The sequence below is a fragment of the Saccopteryx leptura genome, chromosome 4 (genome assembly GCF_036850995.1).
Source record: "Saccopteryx leptura isolate mSacLep1 chromosome 4, mSacLep1_pri_phased_curated, whole genome shotgun sequence".
NCBI classification, from domain to species: domain Eukaryota; kingdom Metazoa; phylum Chordata; class Mammalia; order Chiroptera; family Emballonuridae; genus Saccopteryx; species Saccopteryx leptura.
The window spans coordinates 33,907,078-33,925,448 of NC_089506.1; the positions used below are offsets into that span (position 1 = coordinate 33,907,078).

The 18,371-nt window shown below is 35.2% G+C and overlaps 1 protein-coding gene across 1 annotated transcript in view; it reads left to right on the forward strand.

The window, feature by feature from the left end:
* HOOK3 (hook microtubule tethering protein 3) overlaps positions 1-18,371 on the forward strand; it is a 102,509-nt gene that overhangs the window by 51,470 nt on the left and 32,668 nt on the right. Inside the window, exons 10-12 of the mRNA XM_066380433.1 lie at positions 9,659-9,799; positions 11,358-11,559; positions 17,695-17,805. Coding sequence (XP_066236530.1) covers positions 9,659-9,799; positions 11,358-11,559; positions 17,695-17,805 — 454 coding nt within the window. The remainder of the gene's footprint in view (positions 1-9,658; positions 9,800-11,357; positions 11,560-17,694; positions 17,806-18,371) is intronic.

The following is an 18,371-nucleotide window of genomic DNA, read 5'->3' on the forward strand; positions in this document are numbered from 1 at the left end:
ACAGTCTTCTACACCTATCTTCTGGGAGAGAAAAAGGCCAAAGGAAGGAAGAAGGAACCAATAGCAATTGGATAGTGAAAGAGAAAAGAATAAAAGGAGAAACCTGGTGTCCTTCAAGACAAAAGAGAACCTCAAAATTGAAGAGCTTAGCAGTATAATAAAAAGTTTGTTATGTACTATAAAGTATGTTAAGACCCATTTCTTACCTAGCCGTACCTTTAACACCTAGCCAGTGTTAAAATAGTAAGAGAAATTAAATAAATGCTAGATTATACTTTATCGACTTAGTATGGTAACATATCCTTTATTATTCCTTAATGGAATGTATCGGGATTTTTTTTTTCTTTAGTCTTCTCAGAAACTTTAGAAACACTCCATTCCCTGTGGTCTACATCCGCAGTCCGAAGTGTGGTCTGAGGACCCCTGAGGTTGTCTGAGGCCCTCTTCGAGAATCTTCAGGGTGCTGTCTTTTCCATCTACGTGTCTGGAAGGCTGGATTTCCTACATATTCTTTAGTTTCAATCCATAACAACAGCCCTGGCTGGATAGCTCGATTGGTTAGGGCATTGTCCCGAAATGCAGAGGTTGCTGGTTCCATCCCCTCTGAGGGCACATACAGAACTAAATCGATGTACCTGTCTCTCCCTTCCCCACTCTCTAAAATCAATAAAATAAACATTAAAAAAAATCCATTAACAACAGATAAATATAGAAACAGATATGACAACCCTGCTGTCTTTTATTAAACTAGATTATTTGAATCATAAAAGTGTAAAATGTTACCACTTTTCTCACTATATGTTTTGTTTTAGAAAATAATTTAAAATAAACTATGTTGTCTGTGTTAATATAATGGGTTTATTATATGTTGATAGATAAAACCTATTATATAAACAAAAGTTTTTTTGAATCTTGGTAGTTTTAATACTCTGAAGGAATTCTGAGATCAAAAACTTTTAGAACCCTTAATTTGCATCTTGACTTTCTAAGACTGATTCAGTGGATAGTATAATTTAAATATGACTTTAGCTTTTTGTTTCTAAATTGTAGCTAGCTTTTTAAAATTATACTTGACATACAATATTATATTAGTTTCAGGTGTACAACATAGTGATTCAACATTTGTATCCCTTACAAAGAGATCACCACAGTAAGTCAGTAACCATCTGTTTTTGTATGCAGTAATTATAATATTGAATCTAATGCTTATACTGTACCTTACATCTCCATGACTCATTTTATAACTGGAAGTTTGTGCTTCTTAATCCTTTTCCCCTTTTCTGTCCATCCCCTCACCTTCTCCCCTCTGGCAATTATTGGCTTGCTCTATGAGTTTGTTCCTATTTTGTTTTGTTTCTTCGTTACTTTCTTTTTTAAGATTCCATAAATAAGTGAAATCATACAGTACTTGACTTCCTCTGTCCAACTTATTTCACTTAACATGATACTGTAGGTCCATTCATGTTTCAGATGGCAAGATTTCATTCCTTTTTATGGCTCAGTAATATTCCATTGTACATGTAGATGTACCACATCTTCTTTATCTATTCATCTTTGAAAAGACACTTATGTTGCTTCCCTGTCTTGGTTATTGTAAACATGCTGCAGTGAGCAAAGGGGGCCTATATTATTTCTAGTTGTTGTTTTCGTATTCTTTGGATAAATACCTAGGAGTGGAATTGCTGGGTTATATGATAGTTATTATTTTAATTTTTGAGGAACCTCCATACTGGTTTCCATAGTGACTGCACTAGTTTACAATGCATGAGGGTTCCTTTTTCTCCACATTTGTTCTTTTTTATTTTGATAATAGCCATTCTGACAAGTATGAGGTGATATCTCATTTGGTTATGATTTGCATTTCCCTGATAATTAGTAATGTTGAGCATCTTTTTATATGTCTGTATGGCTTTGAAAAAATGTCTGTTCGGATTCTCTGCCCATTTTTAATTGGATTTTTTTATGTTATAATGAGTTTTTAAAATATATTTTGGATGTTAACCTCTTATCAGATATATTTCTACATATATCTTCTCCCATTCATTAGATTGCCGTTTCATTTTGTGGATAGCTTCCTTCACTGTGTAAAAGCTTTCTAGTTTATGTAGTTCTATTTGTTTATTTTTGCTTTTGTTGCTTTTGCCCAAGGAGACTTATCCAAAAACTATTGCTAAGACGAATGCATCTTTTCTTCTAGGAGTTTTATGGTTTCAGATCTTACATTTAAATCTTTCATCCATATTGAGTTTATTTTTGTATATAGTGTGAGAATGGGGTCTAGTTTCATTTTTATGCATATATGTTTTTCCAACAACATTTATTTAAAAGACTGTCTTTTCACCATTGTATATTCTTGCCTTCTTTGTCATGGATTAATTGACCATTTAAGTGTGGGTTTATTTCTGGACTTTCTATTCTGTTCCATTGATTTATGCGTCTGTTTGTGCCATCACCATACTGTTTTGATTACTATAGCTTTGTAGTATAGCGTAGTACCTCCAAATTATTTTTTCCTCAGGATTTCTTTGGCTATTCAGAGTTTTTTGTGACTCTGTATATATTATAGGATTTGTTTCAGTTCTGAGAAAAATGCCTTAGGTATTTTGATAGGGATTGCATTGAATTTGCAGATTGCTCTGGTTATTACAGACATTTTAACACTAATAGTTCTGATCGATGGGCACTGTTTATCCTTCCATTTATTTGTGTCTTCAATTTCTTTCCTCAGTTTCTTGTAGTTTTCACAGCATAGGTTTTTTGCAGTATTGGTTAAATTTATTCCTAGATATTTTTCAATGCAATTGTAAATGGAATTTAAAAACAATTTCCCTTAGATAGTTCGTTATTGGTGCATAGAAATGCAACAGATTTCAATTTTGTATCCTGCAACCTTACTGAATTAATTTACTAGTTCTAATAGTTTTTTGGTGGAATCTGTGTTTCTATATAATAGTATGTCATTTGCACAGTGACAATTATACTTCTTTCCAATTTGTATACTTTTATTTTTGTTGATCTTTTCTATAGTATTTTTGAGTCTATTTTTTATATTTCTGCTCTTCTTTATTATTCATTCCTTCTACAAATTTGGGTTTAGTTTATTCTTCTTTTTCTAGTTCTTCTAGATGTAAGGTTAGATTATTAGAAATTTTTCTTGTATCTTGAAGCAGACCTGAGTTGTTATGAATTTTTCTCTTAATAATGCTTTTGCTGTGTCTCAAAGATTTTGGATTATGGTGTTTTCATTTTCATTTTTCTCAAGATATTTTTTAATTTTCTCCTTGATTATATTTCTTAACCCATTGCATGTTTAGTAGCATGTTGTTTTGGCCTCCATCTGTTTGTATTTTTTCCAGTTTTCCTCTCGTAAATTGATTTTTGGTTTGATATTATAATAAAAAAAGATCCTTGGTATGGTTTCAATCTTGTTAAATTTACTGAGACTAGTTTTGTGGTCTAACATGTGGTTTATCTTGGAAAATGGTCCATGTTGCACCTGAATAAAATGTGTATTCTGCTGTTGAAGTCTTTCTGGTTTAAGGTATCACTGAAGGACACTGTTTCTTTGTTGATTTTCTGTCTGGGTGACCTATCCATTGATGTAAGTGGGATATTAAAGTCTGCTACTATGAAGGTAGTACTACCAATTTCTCCCTTTATGTCCATTAATGATTGCTTGATATAATTTAGTGCTCTTCCATTGGGTGTGTATGTGTTTAGAAGTGTTATATCCTCTTATGTATTGATCCCTTTATCATTATGCAATGCCCTTTGTCTGTTGTTGCAGTCTTTGTTTAAAAATCTATATTGTCTATCCCTGGCTGGTTGGCTCAGCGATAGAGCGTCAGCTGGGCGTGTGGAAGTCCCAGGTTCAATTCCTGGCCAGGGCACACAGGAGAAGCGCCCATCTGCTTCTCCACCCTTCTCCCTCTCCTTCCTTTCTATCTCTCTCTTCCCCTCCCGCAGCCAAGGCTCCATTGGAGCAAAGTTGGCCCAGGCACTGAGGACAACTCCATGGCCTCCACCTCAGGCACTAGAATGGCTCCAGTTGCAGCACAGCAGCGCTCCAGATGGGCCAAGCATTGCCCCCTGATGGACATGCTGGGTGGATCCGGATCTGGTACATGCGGAAGTCTGTCTGTTGCCCCCCCTTCTCACTTCAGGGGGGGGATCTATATTGTCTGATCTAAGTATTTCTACCCTAGCTTTCTTTTTGTTTCTATTTACATGAAATCTCTTTTTCCATCCTTTCACTTGCAGTCTATGTGTCTTTTGATCTGAACTGAGTCTTTTGTCAGCCAACTATCTATGGGTCTTGTTTTTTGTGTGTGGGTTTTTTTTATTTCTTTAGCCACCCTCTGTCTTTTGATTGAGTCATTTAATCCACTATATGTAAACTGTGAATATGTATGTACTTATTGTCATTTTATTATTTTCTGGTTGCTTTTGTAGTTCTTTGTTTCTTCTCTTGCTCTTTTGTACATTGATGACTTTCTTTAGTGATTTATTTGTGTTTCTTTTATATTTATCTTTTGCGTATCTATTATAGGGTTTTGGTTTGTGGTTACCATAAGATTCATATATAACATATAAGTTATGTCTATAGGAATCTATTTTAAGTTAATGGTTGCTTAAGTTCTAATGCATTCCAAATGCACTACATTTTTTACTCATATGCTCACAGTTCTGTTTTTGACATCATATTTTACATCTTGTGCTATTACTACTTTTTTAACCTTTATACTAGCTTGATAATTGGTTAATAAACTAGATTTACTAAATGTTTGCATTTTTGTTAGTAAGATTTTTCCTTTTCCTATATTTTCTTATTTTTAGTTTTGGCCTTTTCCTCTTAAAGAAGTCCCTTCCTTTAACATTTCTTGCAATGCTGGTTTAGTGGTGATGAATTCCTTTAGCTTTAGCTTGTTTGGGAAACTATCGCTTCAGTTCTGAATGTTAACTTTGCTGGGTGGAGTATTATTGCCTGTAGGTTTTTTTTTTCTTCTCTCACATTGAATACATTGTACCATTCCCTTCTGGCCTGCAAAGTTTCAGTTGAAAATTCAGCTCATAGTCTCTTGGTGAATCCCTTGTATATAACTATCTGGCTTTCTTCTGCTTCTTTTAAGACTCTCTTTATTTTGAACTTTTGGTATTTATTATGATGTGTCGTGGTGTGGGCTTTTGTGGGTTCATCTTGTTTGGGACTCTCTGTGCTTCCTGGGCTTGGATGTCTCTATTTACTTAATCAGATCAGTGAAGTTTCCTCTATTTACTTAATCAGCTCAGTGAAGTTTCCAGCCATTGTGTCTTCAAATAGGTTTTCTGTTCTTTTCTCCTTTTGGGACCCCTATGATTCAAATGTTGGTATGCTTGATGTTATTACTTAAACTATCTTCATATTTTAAAAATTCTTTTTATTTTTGCTGTTTGATTGGATGATTTTTACTGCCTTGTCTTTCAGCTCCCTGACTAGTTCTTCTGTGTCAGCTAATCTGCTGTTGATTCCTTCTAGTGTATTTTAATCACGTTATTGTATTGAGTTCTCATTGTTCTCTTTTATATTTTCTCTCTGTTGAAGTTCTCACTGAGTTTGCCCTCCTGAGTTCATTGAGTATCCTTCTAACCAGTGGCTTTAACTCTTTTCTATTGGTTGCTTGTCTTCAGTTCATTTAATTCTTTTTCTGGGATTTTATCCTGTCCTTTTATTTGGAACATATATATTTCTGTGTCTCATTTTGGCTATCTCTCTGTGTTTGTTTCTGTGAATTAGGCAAAATGGCAACTTCTGGTCTTGAAGGAGTGGACTTGTGTAGAAGCTTTTCCTTTCCAGGGTGCCTTTGGCAGGTTAGCTGGAGCTGGAGCATGCTGGTGAGAGTTACCATGGCAGCCACTGTGGACCAGCAGTGGCTGTCACTGGAGCTAGCTAAGGTTGAGGTTATGGGTAGTTCTGGGGTCAAGCTGCAGGAAATTTTAGGGGCAAGCCACCCTAAGGCTTCCTTGTCAGGCCAGCTGTAGTTGGAGAGGGCTCAGCCCAGGGGAAGTCCTAGGGGCAAGCTGTGCTGGGACTTGCAGCTATAAGTGAAGTAGCATGATCTGCAGAAAGTCCTGGGTACAAGCTGCACCAGGCCAAGAGCTATGACAAGGGTGGATTATAACTTGGGGTATCCCTGGGCAAGCCACTGGAGGGGCGCCATGGCAGATGGGCTGGAAGCTGGAGCTAGAGAAGGCTATTGGGAGACTCAGGTAGGCCAAGTCAGGGCCCAGGACTATAGTTGGAGTAGACACAGGACCCAGAGGAATTCTGGGGACAAGCTAAGCTAGCATCTAGAGCTGTGGCAGGAAAGGGTAGAGGCTGTGGGAGTCCTAGGAACAAGTCAAGGAGCTGGTGTGGGCCTAGGTCCTGTGCCCTAACAGCCTTGGCTGACTGGCTAGAATACCTGGAGCATGCTCCTGTCAAGAGATTAGAATGCAAGGGGAGTACAATAACAACAAAAAAGAGTTTTCACATCTCCCTTCTGTTTGGCTAATGCTCTAGGACTGTTAAATGGATTCCCTTCCTTTGTAGTCTAGGTGTACTTTAAACCACTCTTTTTTCACTATGCCCCAGAGCAGGTGATTCCCTACCTCCTGCTAGTGGTGCATCACCAGTGGGCTTCCCACCATACCACGCCTGAGTTCCTCCTACCCATTTCTCTGTGTTCTCTCTTTCTCATTTGCTATGCAGAAGCTGTTCAGTTACCCTCAATTCTTCTCCAGGGGGAATTGCTCTGTAGGTTTAAATTCAGTGTATTTATGGGCTGGGTTATGTTCACTGTCTTTCTGTGCCACCATCTTGGAAAGAAGTCTCTAAATTGTGGCCAATTTTTAGAGTATGGTTTTGGGAAAGTAGTATTTAGAATTTCTTACATTTTTATTTTAAAGGAAATAGTTCCAGAATATATATTACAGTATTATGTTTTGAAATACTTTAATAATTCAAATATTTAACCATACAGTTTATTGATATAGCAGAGTATTTTTTTATTTTATAGTAAGATATAATATGAGGATGAATATTAATATATTTGACATTTTTCTAGACATTTAAAATACTCTGGCTTTGCCACTTACTAGCTGTGTAGACTTGGGCATGTCTGCATTTCCTCCACTATAAGATTGCCTAATAGTATTATCTACCTTTGAAAATTTTAAATGAGTATTAAATGAGTTAAATATTAAATGTTAAGATATGTAAAGTACTGAGACTATTGCCTGGCACATAGATGCTATATAATGTTTAGCAGTTATTACTTTTCTAAAGAATGCAGTAAGAAAAAGAAGTGAGATGGAAATATTGGAGAGTCAAAATGTTTGTAGGTTTTATGTTTGTCCTAGAACATACATAGAATCAACTGAAAAATTCTTAGAACCAATAAACATTTAATGAGAGGATAACTATAAGACATTTCATTATCATAAAACTTTTCTAACAATAACCAGTTAGTATCACCAGGAAAAACTTTCATGTATAAGTACCCAAAAGTAAAAATAAAAAGTAATAAAAGTATAATAGTCCCACCTTATCCGCAGTTTGACCTTCTGTGATTTCAGTTATGTATAGTCAACTGCAGTCCAAAAATATTAAATGGAAAATTCCAGAAATAAGTAATTCATAACTTTTAAATTGCACACTGTTCTCAGATGTATGAGGAAATCTCATGCCATCCCACTCAGGACATGAATCATCCCTCTGTCCAGTGTACCCACCCTGTATACACTACCTGCCCTTTAGTCACACTATCGCCGTCTCAGTTATTGGACCAACTGTCACAATATCACAGTGCAAGTGTTCGTGTAACTTTTATTTTACTTAATAATGGCCCCAAAGTGCAACAGTGATGATGTTGGCAATTTGGATATGCCAAAGAAAAGCTGTAAAGTGCTTCCTTTAAGTGAAAAGGTATGTATATATAGGAAATAACAGAGTATAAATAGGGTTTGGTACCATCCATGGTCTCAGGCATCCACTGGGGGTCTTGGAGTGTTTCCACTGTGGATAAGTGGGGACTACTGTAATATTAGGGACTAGTATGACAAAAACTTCTAAGTTAAACATTGAAAATATTTTAATATGTGGAGAGGATAATGTATTTTTGCTTGTTTCTCATGAGCTTTGTAAGAATGTCATTTTCTATTAAATTGTTATATAATTTTAACTGGATTCCAATTTGAATTTTATGCTCATCTAGAAGTGTTAATGAGTAGGAGATTCCATTTTGAGAACAAAGTTTAATGAGGGAGATTTTTACCATATTCAGTGTTGAAATATGCTATAAACCTATACTAATTAAAGTAGGTTGGTACTGGTGCAGTTGATTACAGACAAACCAGTGACACAAATGAAGGTCCAGAAACCCAAGTGTATGTGAAAATGTGTAATACGATGGAGGTGGTATTTTTCTAATCAGTAGAGAAAGGTTAAATAATTTGTGAAATGGTTGGGTACAGTTGATACATATTTAGGCAGTAAAAGTTAGATTTCTACATCATAAGCCAAAATGAATTCCAGAGAAATTGAGATTTTTTTCTTTATTATTTTTTTTTTACAGAGACAGAGAGATAGATAGGGACAGACAGACAGGAATGGAGAGAGATGAGAAGCATCAATCATCAGTTTTTCATTGTGACACCTTAGTTGTTCATTGATTGCTTTCTCATATGTGCCTTGACTGTGGGGCTTCAGCAGACCGAGTGACCCCTTGCTTGAGCCAGCGACCTTGGGTCCAAGCTGATGAGCTTTTTTTTGCTCAAGCCAGATGAGCCCGCGCTCAAGCTGGCGACCTCCAGGTCTCGAACCTGGGTTCTTCTGTATCCCAATCCAATGCTCTATCCACTGCACCACTGCCTGGTCAGGCAGAAATTGAGAATTTTAATGTTAAAAATGTTAAGAATGAAACCATATAAATACTAACAGACAGTATTAGATTAAAAGGAAAAAAAACCTTTCTAATCACATGCTAAAAGTTGAAATTATATATGTAGTATAAGATTCATCACTTAAGTTACATAAAAACTAAGAATTTCTGTACATTAATACTTACATAAATAATGTTAAAAGTATATAATGATAAATATTTGTGACATGAGAGATAAAGAATCTTATAATTTTAAATGAAGGAATATGTTAAGCAAAACAAAATAAGTAAAATGCATTATTACCATTGTTTGAAGGAAAAACATCTAGGAATAGAAATTGGACTGGAGGATAAATTTCAAATTTGTTAACAGTTTATTTAGATTAATACATGATTTTTATCTTTTTTGCTTTTCTGTATTTTGTGAATTTTCAACAAAGTATAAATTTCATAGTTAAAAGAAGTTAAAGAATTGTATTTGTTATATTTTGAAAAATATAACTTGGTGTCTTAAGTTTTTGAATAAAAGATTGGTACTTAGTTTTTTATCTTTTCACAAGCCTCGGAGTATTGAAATCCATTTTTAGGATAATTAAAAGTTAGAATTATAGTTCATGGTCACAAAAAGTAGGAGACAAATCCAGGAAGAGTTTATTCTCATGTTTTGTTTTGTTTTTATTTTCATTTACTGTTTTAAGGAGAATTATTAGACAGTAAATAGTCCTTTCTTGGTTTATTTTATTTTATTTTTTTGGTTACAGACTAGAAGCAGCCAAAGATGATTATCGAATACGCTGTGAAGAGTTAGAAAAGGAAATCTCTGAACTTCGGCAACAGAATGATGAACTAACCACTTTGGCAGATGACGCTCAGTCTCTAAAAGATGAAATAGATGTTCTTAGGTAAACAATCTTCCCATCTTTGTAGCATCTCAGACCTGTCATCACCTAGAGCAGTCCTACCACCAGTGTTACAAATTCTAGGACCTCTGAGCATAGCAGGGTGTGTAAGAGCCAGACCACCTGGGGTTAGCTCTCAGTGCTATCATTTATTTAATTTCTGTGTAACCGTTTTTTCATCTGTAAAGTAGAAATAATACACATTCCTACTTCAGATTTATGTGGGAATAAGTAGTTATATGTAAACACTTGGTACATTATCTGGCACATAAGTGCTATATAAATATTTGTCAAGTAGAAAGTAATCTCTGACCATCACTTTATACTTGTATAGCTCTGGAGCTTTTCTTGCTACTACTACTTTCCTTTAATTTGGAGTCCTGCAGTCGCTTGGTCTTCCTTTTTCTCAGATACTGTCATACCCGACAAGGCTTCATTTCCTTACTGGACCTTTTTGTCTTCATCTCAGGTATTCTCTCTCACTAGGCACCTCACTCCCTGCCACCTCATTTTTCCCTCTTTCCAGTTCTTGTTTAGTCTGTCCTTGTTGGAGCATTTCAACCATCTATATTTTACACTTTTGCTCTTTGGATACTAAGAATAAATAGAGAAAAGCACATAGTGATACTACAAACGAATGAGCTTCACTCTTCACTGGGCTCTTACCACTGGTGCACCATTCTGCTGCTCATCAGTAGTAGCTCTGTCTCCCATTTCTGTCCTAGTTATGATGTATTTTCATAACTCTGCCCACCTGCATGCCTGTCCCCCGCCCCTCCCATGCCTTGCTTAGTCTTACTTAGTGGATGACATTGTCTCTTGCTGCATAGAGGAAAGAGGCTATGAACTATGGGACCCTCCATGTCCTTTATCTCCTGCACCTCCTAACTTCCCTGCATTCCCACTAATCTTTTCCTTTTATGCTTCAAGAAATTAGACTTGTTCTTCCTCCTGTCTAGAGCTAATTTCCTCTTCAGTGTTCTGAGTCTCAGTGCTTCTCGCTTACACAGGGACTGTTACATCAGTTATCATTTCTCAGCACATTTGAATTGTCCTCTTCAGCATATACTTATGTTTAGCTTTCTCTCATCTTAGAATGAGAGAGAGACTTATTACTCTTTCCTCTAAAACGAATTTAGATCAAATCTAGATTATACAGGGTAAAATTTATGTTTGCTCCTTAACCTCCTAAAATTTGCCCCTACCTGTCCCAACTACTCCAGTGAAACAGGTGTTCTATGGTCACTAGTAACATTCGAATTGCCAAGTCATTTTGACACTGCGCAATTTATTTTGCTTTTATACTACTACCTGTGTGTCTGCTGGCTACCCCCCCCCCCCACAGACTTGCTTTCCTTATATAATGTTTGTCAATATAATTTTCACTGTAATTTGGTTGTACTTTTTAACCTGAGCAAAAAATTAACCTGGAATCACTTTTATTCTTATCATTTCATTAGAACATGTTATTATCTGGCAATCCCTTTAGGTTTAGCTCTATCTAAAACAGCTTGAGAACTGTGGACGTGTTTCTGATTTCTGATTTCCCATCTTATTCTAGACATTCTTCTGATAAAGTGTCTAAACTAGAAGGCCAAGTGGATTCATATAAAAAGAAGCTAGAAGATCTTGGTGATTTGAGGCGGCAGGTTAAACTCTTAGAAGAGAAGAATACTATGTATATGCAGAACACTGTCAGTCTAGAGGAAGAGTTAAGAAAAGCTAATGCAGCTCGAAGCCAACTAGAGACATATAAGAGACAGGTAAAAGAATAGTAACAAAGTTTCCTAATTGCATTTTCAAGCACTTTCTCCATTTTAACACTATGGCTTATCAAAAATCTGACTTTTGTTTTTATGGTATTTTGATTTTTACCTGTGATACTTAGTTCTTCTACAAAGCTAATTGGTATTTATAGAAGATCCTTTATTGATTTTTATTTTTTAATGTATTACTTAATACTTAAGAAATACACAAAAGTAAAAACAAAATGCATTATGTGTCTAGCCTTAAAAAATAAAACATACTCTTCCCTTTGCTATAGTAACCACTGTGCTGTTTTGTGGTTTCATTCCTATGTATCTCTCTATTCTAGCGATTTTCAACCTCATGGCACATATAAACTAATTACTAAATTCTGTGGCACACCAAAAAATATATTTTTTGCCAGTTTTTCAAAAAAATAGGTATAATTTTGATTCATTCACATTGGATGGCTATTGTGTTGGCTGTTGTCATTTTTTTTATTTGACAATCTAAGGAAAAGAGGTCAGTGCCCCTGATTAAATAGTCAGGTGTGGCATGTTTTAAAAATTCTTGCATCACACCAGAGTGCCGCAGAACACTGGTTGAAAATCACTGGTCTGTTCTTTCGCTGCATATGTGTATTTATTCCTGTGTACATATATAAAATCTATAGCATTTTGACATGTTTTAAAGCTATACAGTATGAGGTAAAAATAGATTTACAGTTATTACAATGCAAAACAATCGATTCTTGTATTATTTATCTATTACATTATTTTTCATAAGAATAACTGTTCATCTACTTTTGCTCCAGCTTATATAAATGATAAAGTGAAAGAACTCTACTACAGTTTCCTTTTGTTCAGTCGTATGTTTGCAAGATTTGTTTATGTTACTAGGTATATAGCTTTATTCCATTCATTTGTATGGCAGTATAGTATCATGTTAAATGTTCCACAGTTTATCCATTTTCGTATTAAAGGACAGGATGTTTCAACTTTTTATATTACAAGAAATGACACTGTGAATAAGTAGTATTGAACATTATCTCTTCTATATGTGTGTGACAGTTTTACAACTGTATGGAATTTCTTAGAATATGTTCATTAAATTAAATATTGCCCAATTATTCTCCAAAGTGATTGTAATACCAGTAAAAAGTTTACGGGAATTTCTGTTTCTCTAGATCAGTGGTCCCCAATCCCCGGGCTGCGGACCGGTACCGGTCCATGGGCCATTTGGTACCGGTCCGCAGAGAAAGAATAAATAACTTACATTATTTCCGTTTTATTTATATTTAAGTCTGAACGATGTTTTATTTTTTTAAAAAATGACCAGATTCCCTCTGTTACATCCATCTAAGACTCACTCTTGATGCTTGTCTCGGTCACGTGATACATTTATCTGTCCCACCGTAAAGGCCGGTTGTGAAAATATTTTCTGACATTAAACCGATCCGTGGCCCAAAAAAGGTTGGAGACCACTGCTGTACATGATTGCCAGCAATAGTACTATCAAACTTGAAATTTTGACAGTTGGATGGATATGAAGTGGTCTTTTTATGATTATACATACTTTGTTTTACATTACTCTAATTACAAATATATTTACTGTTCACGTTTCTTTTGTGAATTGCCTATTTTTATTTTCATTTTTAAATTGGATTATTTTCTTATTGATTACTAAAAGTTATTTGTATGTTTTTATGTTGATCTTTTTTATACATGCTGCATTTATTTCCTACCAAATCTGTGACCTTTTACACTTTGTGAGATTGATCATTTTTAAAGTAATGAACTTTAAATATCTTTTTTAAGATTAATGCATGCTTTGCCTTGTTTAAGATATCACTTCCTGTAGAAGGATATAAGACTAATCTTTATTTTCTTAACAAAGACTAAAGTTTCTTTTGCACATTTAGGTCTTTAAGCAATTTGGAATTGATTATTGTGTAGGGTGAAAGGTTAGGGATACTTTGTGTAGATAAAGTGAACCTAGCAGCACTTACAACACTCCCTTCTGCAATGGATACAAGTCTACCTTATCATGTACCTAAAGTTTCCATGTCGTGTCTGGGTTTTGTTTCTGTGCACTCTCTTCTGTTTCATTGGTCCATTTATCTTATCTTACACCAGGAACCACTGTCTTATTATCTAGATATTTTTATTAATTTTGGGATTTGGTAGGGCAGCACCTTGTTCTTTTTTTCAAAATTGTCTCTTAGACATTTTCTTTCCCTCTATACCCAAAACCTTTGGGAATTGGAATTACATTGATTCTGTTGATTAATGTGGGGGATAATTGAAATTTTTATAACAGTAATATTCCTTTTAGGAAATAAAATATCCTTGTGTTTATTTAGGTCTTCAATATCTTTTAATTAAGTGTTATAATTCTAAATATCATACACATATTTTGTTATATTTACTCTTGGTGTTTTATGTATTTGGTTTTTGTAAATCCAGTTAGCAAAAGAAAGGATATCATTTTCAGTTTGTTGCTAATTTATCTGTTTGAAATTGATTTTTATACACTGATTTTGCAACCTTACCAAATTCTCATATTACTTCTACTAATATCTGCTGGATCTTTTGTCAAAAGTGATATAAAAATAAAAGCAGTTTTGTTTATTTCTACTCTATACTCTTTTTCTTTTTTTTTTTAAATATATTTCCTCACTCATCCCACTAGTATTTTTATTTTATTTTATTTATTCATTTTAGAGAGGAGAGAGAAAGGGAGAGAGAGAGACAGAGAGAGAGAGAGAGAGGAGAGAGAGACAGAGAGAGAGAAGGTGGGGAGGAGCTGGAAGCATCAACTCCCATATGTGCCTTGACCAGGCAAGCCCAGGGTTTCGAACTGGCGACCTCAGCATTTCCAGGTCGACGCTTTATCCACTGCGCTACCACAGGTCAGGCCTCTTTTTCTTTTTAATTAGCATGTCTGACCTTCAATACAGTTTTAAATAGAAGCAATAATAGACAACCAGTTTTTGTTGATTTTATACAGCATGCTTTAAATGGTTTACTAGTACATATAAGGATTGTGCCTGACCAGGTGGTGGCACAGTGGATAGAACTTTGGCCTGGGACACAGAGAACCCAGGGTCGAAACCCCGAGGTCGCTGGCTTGAGCGCAGGCTCACCAGCTTGAGCACGGGGTTTAACCAGTTTGAGCTGGCTTTACTGTGGGATCATAAATATGACCCCATGGTCGCTGGCTTGAGCCCAAAGGTCGCTGACCTGAAACCCGAGGTCTCTGGCTAGAGCCCAAGGTCACTGACTTGAGGAGCCCACCATATCCCCCATCAAGGCACATATGAGAAAGCAATCAGTGAACAACTAAGGTGCTGCAAAAGAAGAATTGATGCTTCTCATCTCTCTCCCTTCCTGTCTGTCTGTCTCTCTCTATTTCTATCTCTGTCTCCCATTTTAAAAAAAAGGGGGCTCCTGTGGTGCTTCTCTCTATTAATGTGACAAATTATATTACTGCATTTTCTATGCTTAAATCATCTTTGCATTCCTGAGATAAATTTAATTTAGTCACAGTGAATTTATTTGTTTTCACATTGTTAGATGTGCTTTGTTAATTTTACTTAGAATATATTTTGACTCAGAGATTCATTTGAAGTTTTCTATTTAATCTCTCCTTGTCTGATTTTGGCATCAAAATTATACTAGCATAATAAAATGAGTTGGAGAAGTTTTAGTAGAATAGTCCTGGCAGCTTATTTTGGTAGATATATTTTCCCTCCAGCATTTTATTATGAAATATTTAACATATAAGAAGGTTGAAAGAATTTAATGAACTTGAGTGTGAACTGAGAAATTACCCAAAATAAATGCAGATGAAGGAAATTACAAATGAGATGAAAAGGTGTTAAATTAAAAGGAGAAAAGATCTGATTAGAATCTAGAGAAGAAAACAGAAATTGTAGAAAGACACTATTTGAAGGAAAGACACTATTTGAAGAAAAGGATGTCTAAACATTTTACAGAAAGAACTAATAAAGGATATCAGATTTAGTACTAACAATGAGTTGTAAAGTACAGTAAATACAAAGATATCTATACCTAAAAAATACTGTAGTGAAATTGTATAATTCACTAATTCTTTGTTTCTGATTTGAAGCTTAATATACTGTATTTTTTAATATTTTCCTTTCTATAGGTTGTCCTTGGGTGTACTTTAAAACCAGCCTGATCATTTTTAATGAACTCTTACTCCTTTTAATTTAAATTTTCTTCTTTATTTTTCTTTAAAGAATTAAATCCAGTATTTTATATCTGATAGTTATAATCTGTTTTGTTTTTACTTCTGTTAATATTTTTTCGTTGTTCATAGTGGCTTATTTCCTTTTGGTCTTTGTTCTTTCATTTGACTCATCTTTGTCTTTGGGAATACTGGAGGGGCTGGGTTGAAGTGGTATTCCTCCAAATGATGTATGTTGCTTATGCCAGATTTTCCATAGCATTTACCAGGATTTGTTTATTTATTTATTTGTTTATTTATTTCAGAGAGCAAGAATCAGAGAGAGGGATAGATAGGGACAGACAGACAGGAATGGAGAGAGATGAGAAGCATCAATCATCAGTTTTTGTCGCAACACCTTAGTTGTTCATTGATTGCTTTCTCATATGTGCCTTGACTGTGGGGCTACAACAGACCGAGTAACACCTTGCTCGCTCGAGAGAGCAACCTTGGGTCCAAGCTGGTGAGCCTCGCTCAAACCAGATGAGCCCGCGCTCAAGCTGGCGACCTCGGGGGTCTTGAACCTGGGTCCTCCGCATCCCAGTCCAATGCTCTATCCACTGTGCCACTGCCTGGTCAGGCAACCAGGACTATTTTAAGTTAAGTGCTTGGTTTAGGATTTTCCAGACAAGGCATGTAGCAAAATTTTAGAAAACAAATCCATGCATTTAGCATTTCATAGTTACAAATTTTCAAGTTACATTTTTTAAGCCTAGAGCATTCACTTTAGGAAAGGGAAGATTCTCTATTGATTTTTCTAGCTGATGGAATTTTTCCTTCCCCATTTACTGACTCACATTCTTTTAGAGCTCAAAGTGGTTTAACAACTACCTATCTCCTATTAAATTCCAAACTCCAGGTTCTCACCTGACTAAGTTGTGGCACAATGGGTAGAGCATTGACTTGGAATACTGCGGACCCAGGTTCAAAACCCTGAGTTCACCAGCTTGAGTGTGGGATCATAGATGTGACCCCAAGGTTACTGGCTTGAGCAAAGGGCCACTGGCTTGGCTGTAGCACCCCGCCTGCCCTGCCCCATCAAGGCATGTAGGAGAAAGCAATCTGAACAAATAAAGTGCCACAGCTATGAATCGATGCTTCTCATTTCTTCTTTCCTGTCTGTCTCTGTCTCTCTGTGTCTCTCTCTCTTAAAAAACAAACAAACAAGACCTCTGGTTCTTGGCTTTCACAGTTCTACTTCTCATTCCAGTGACAATTTTACTTTGTCTTATCAGCCTTCCTATGGCAATTGGATTTTTTTTCCTCTAGCATTTCTTTTGCTTTATGCTAAAAGGATTTCAGACTATATAGTTATCTGTGCTATAAGAAATAGAAATCCCCTAAATTTTTTTCATAATTTTCAACATGTTACTCTAGATCAGGGATCGGGAACCTATGGCTCGCAAGCCAGATGTGGCTCTTTTGATGGCTGCATCTGGATCACAGACAAATCTTTAATAATAATAAAAAAATAACGTTAAAAATATAAAACATTGTCATGTATTACAATCCATTCATTTCCTACCGCTCATGTTCATGGTTGCAGGTGGCTGGAGCCAAGCACAGCTGTCCTCTGGGACAACACCCAAATTTTTATTGGATAATGCGTAAGGTACACGGGTCGTTGTATGGCTCTCACGGAATTACATTTTAAAATATGTGGCGTTCATGGCTCTCTCAGCCAAAAAGGTTCCTGACCCCTGCTCTAGACGATCTGATTTTAGAACTCATGGTGGCAGATTTTTGTTCCTGGTTCTTTCCATTCAGTTAGGCTGCTATATTATATACATTTAAAATATATATATTTGTGGGGAAGGGAGATTTCATAGAACTGTAAAAGAAAATAGTGGTAATTTTTAATGTTTCAAATTATTACAATTAATGGTGCCTTTCTGTATCAGGTAGTAGAATTGCAAAATAGATTATCTGAAGAATCGAAGAAAGCAGATAAATTAGATTTTGAATATAAGCGGCTAAAAGAAAAAGTTGACAGTCTTCAAAAAGAAAAGGATGTAAGTATAAAAATTAGGCATTTTGATTTTAAACATTACTAAAATTAAGACTGATATTTACATTTTGACTATATTCTATTATAAATTTTAAAATTAGATATCCTTTTTTTTTTAAATTTAAGATTTACATTTGTTTCAGAAATAGATTTAAAATAAGTTACTGTTTCTACTGCCATTTCGATTTTTTATATATATTTATTTTTCTACCAGTTACTTCTTTTACATTATTTTGCTCATGACTTTCTGTAACTTTTTCTGTTTTCCGTATGACCATTATAGAAGATGCAGTCCTTTTGTTGTTCAGTTATTTTAAATTTTTTAAAAACATTGTCATGATTTTGAATATTTAAATCTTTTTTTTTTATTTTTGTGTGTGTGTGTTTAATGAAAAGAATGTTATACAGATAGGTTCTTTTGTTAGGGGTAGTGTAGACAGTTGTATTTCTTATGTTTAACTGTGGATAGCATATTGCCTTGCACATTGTAGATATTCAGTATTATTAAGTGGGAAAAGATTGTTGTAATCTTTTACCTTCAATGATCTTTCTTTGAAAGATTAAAATGTC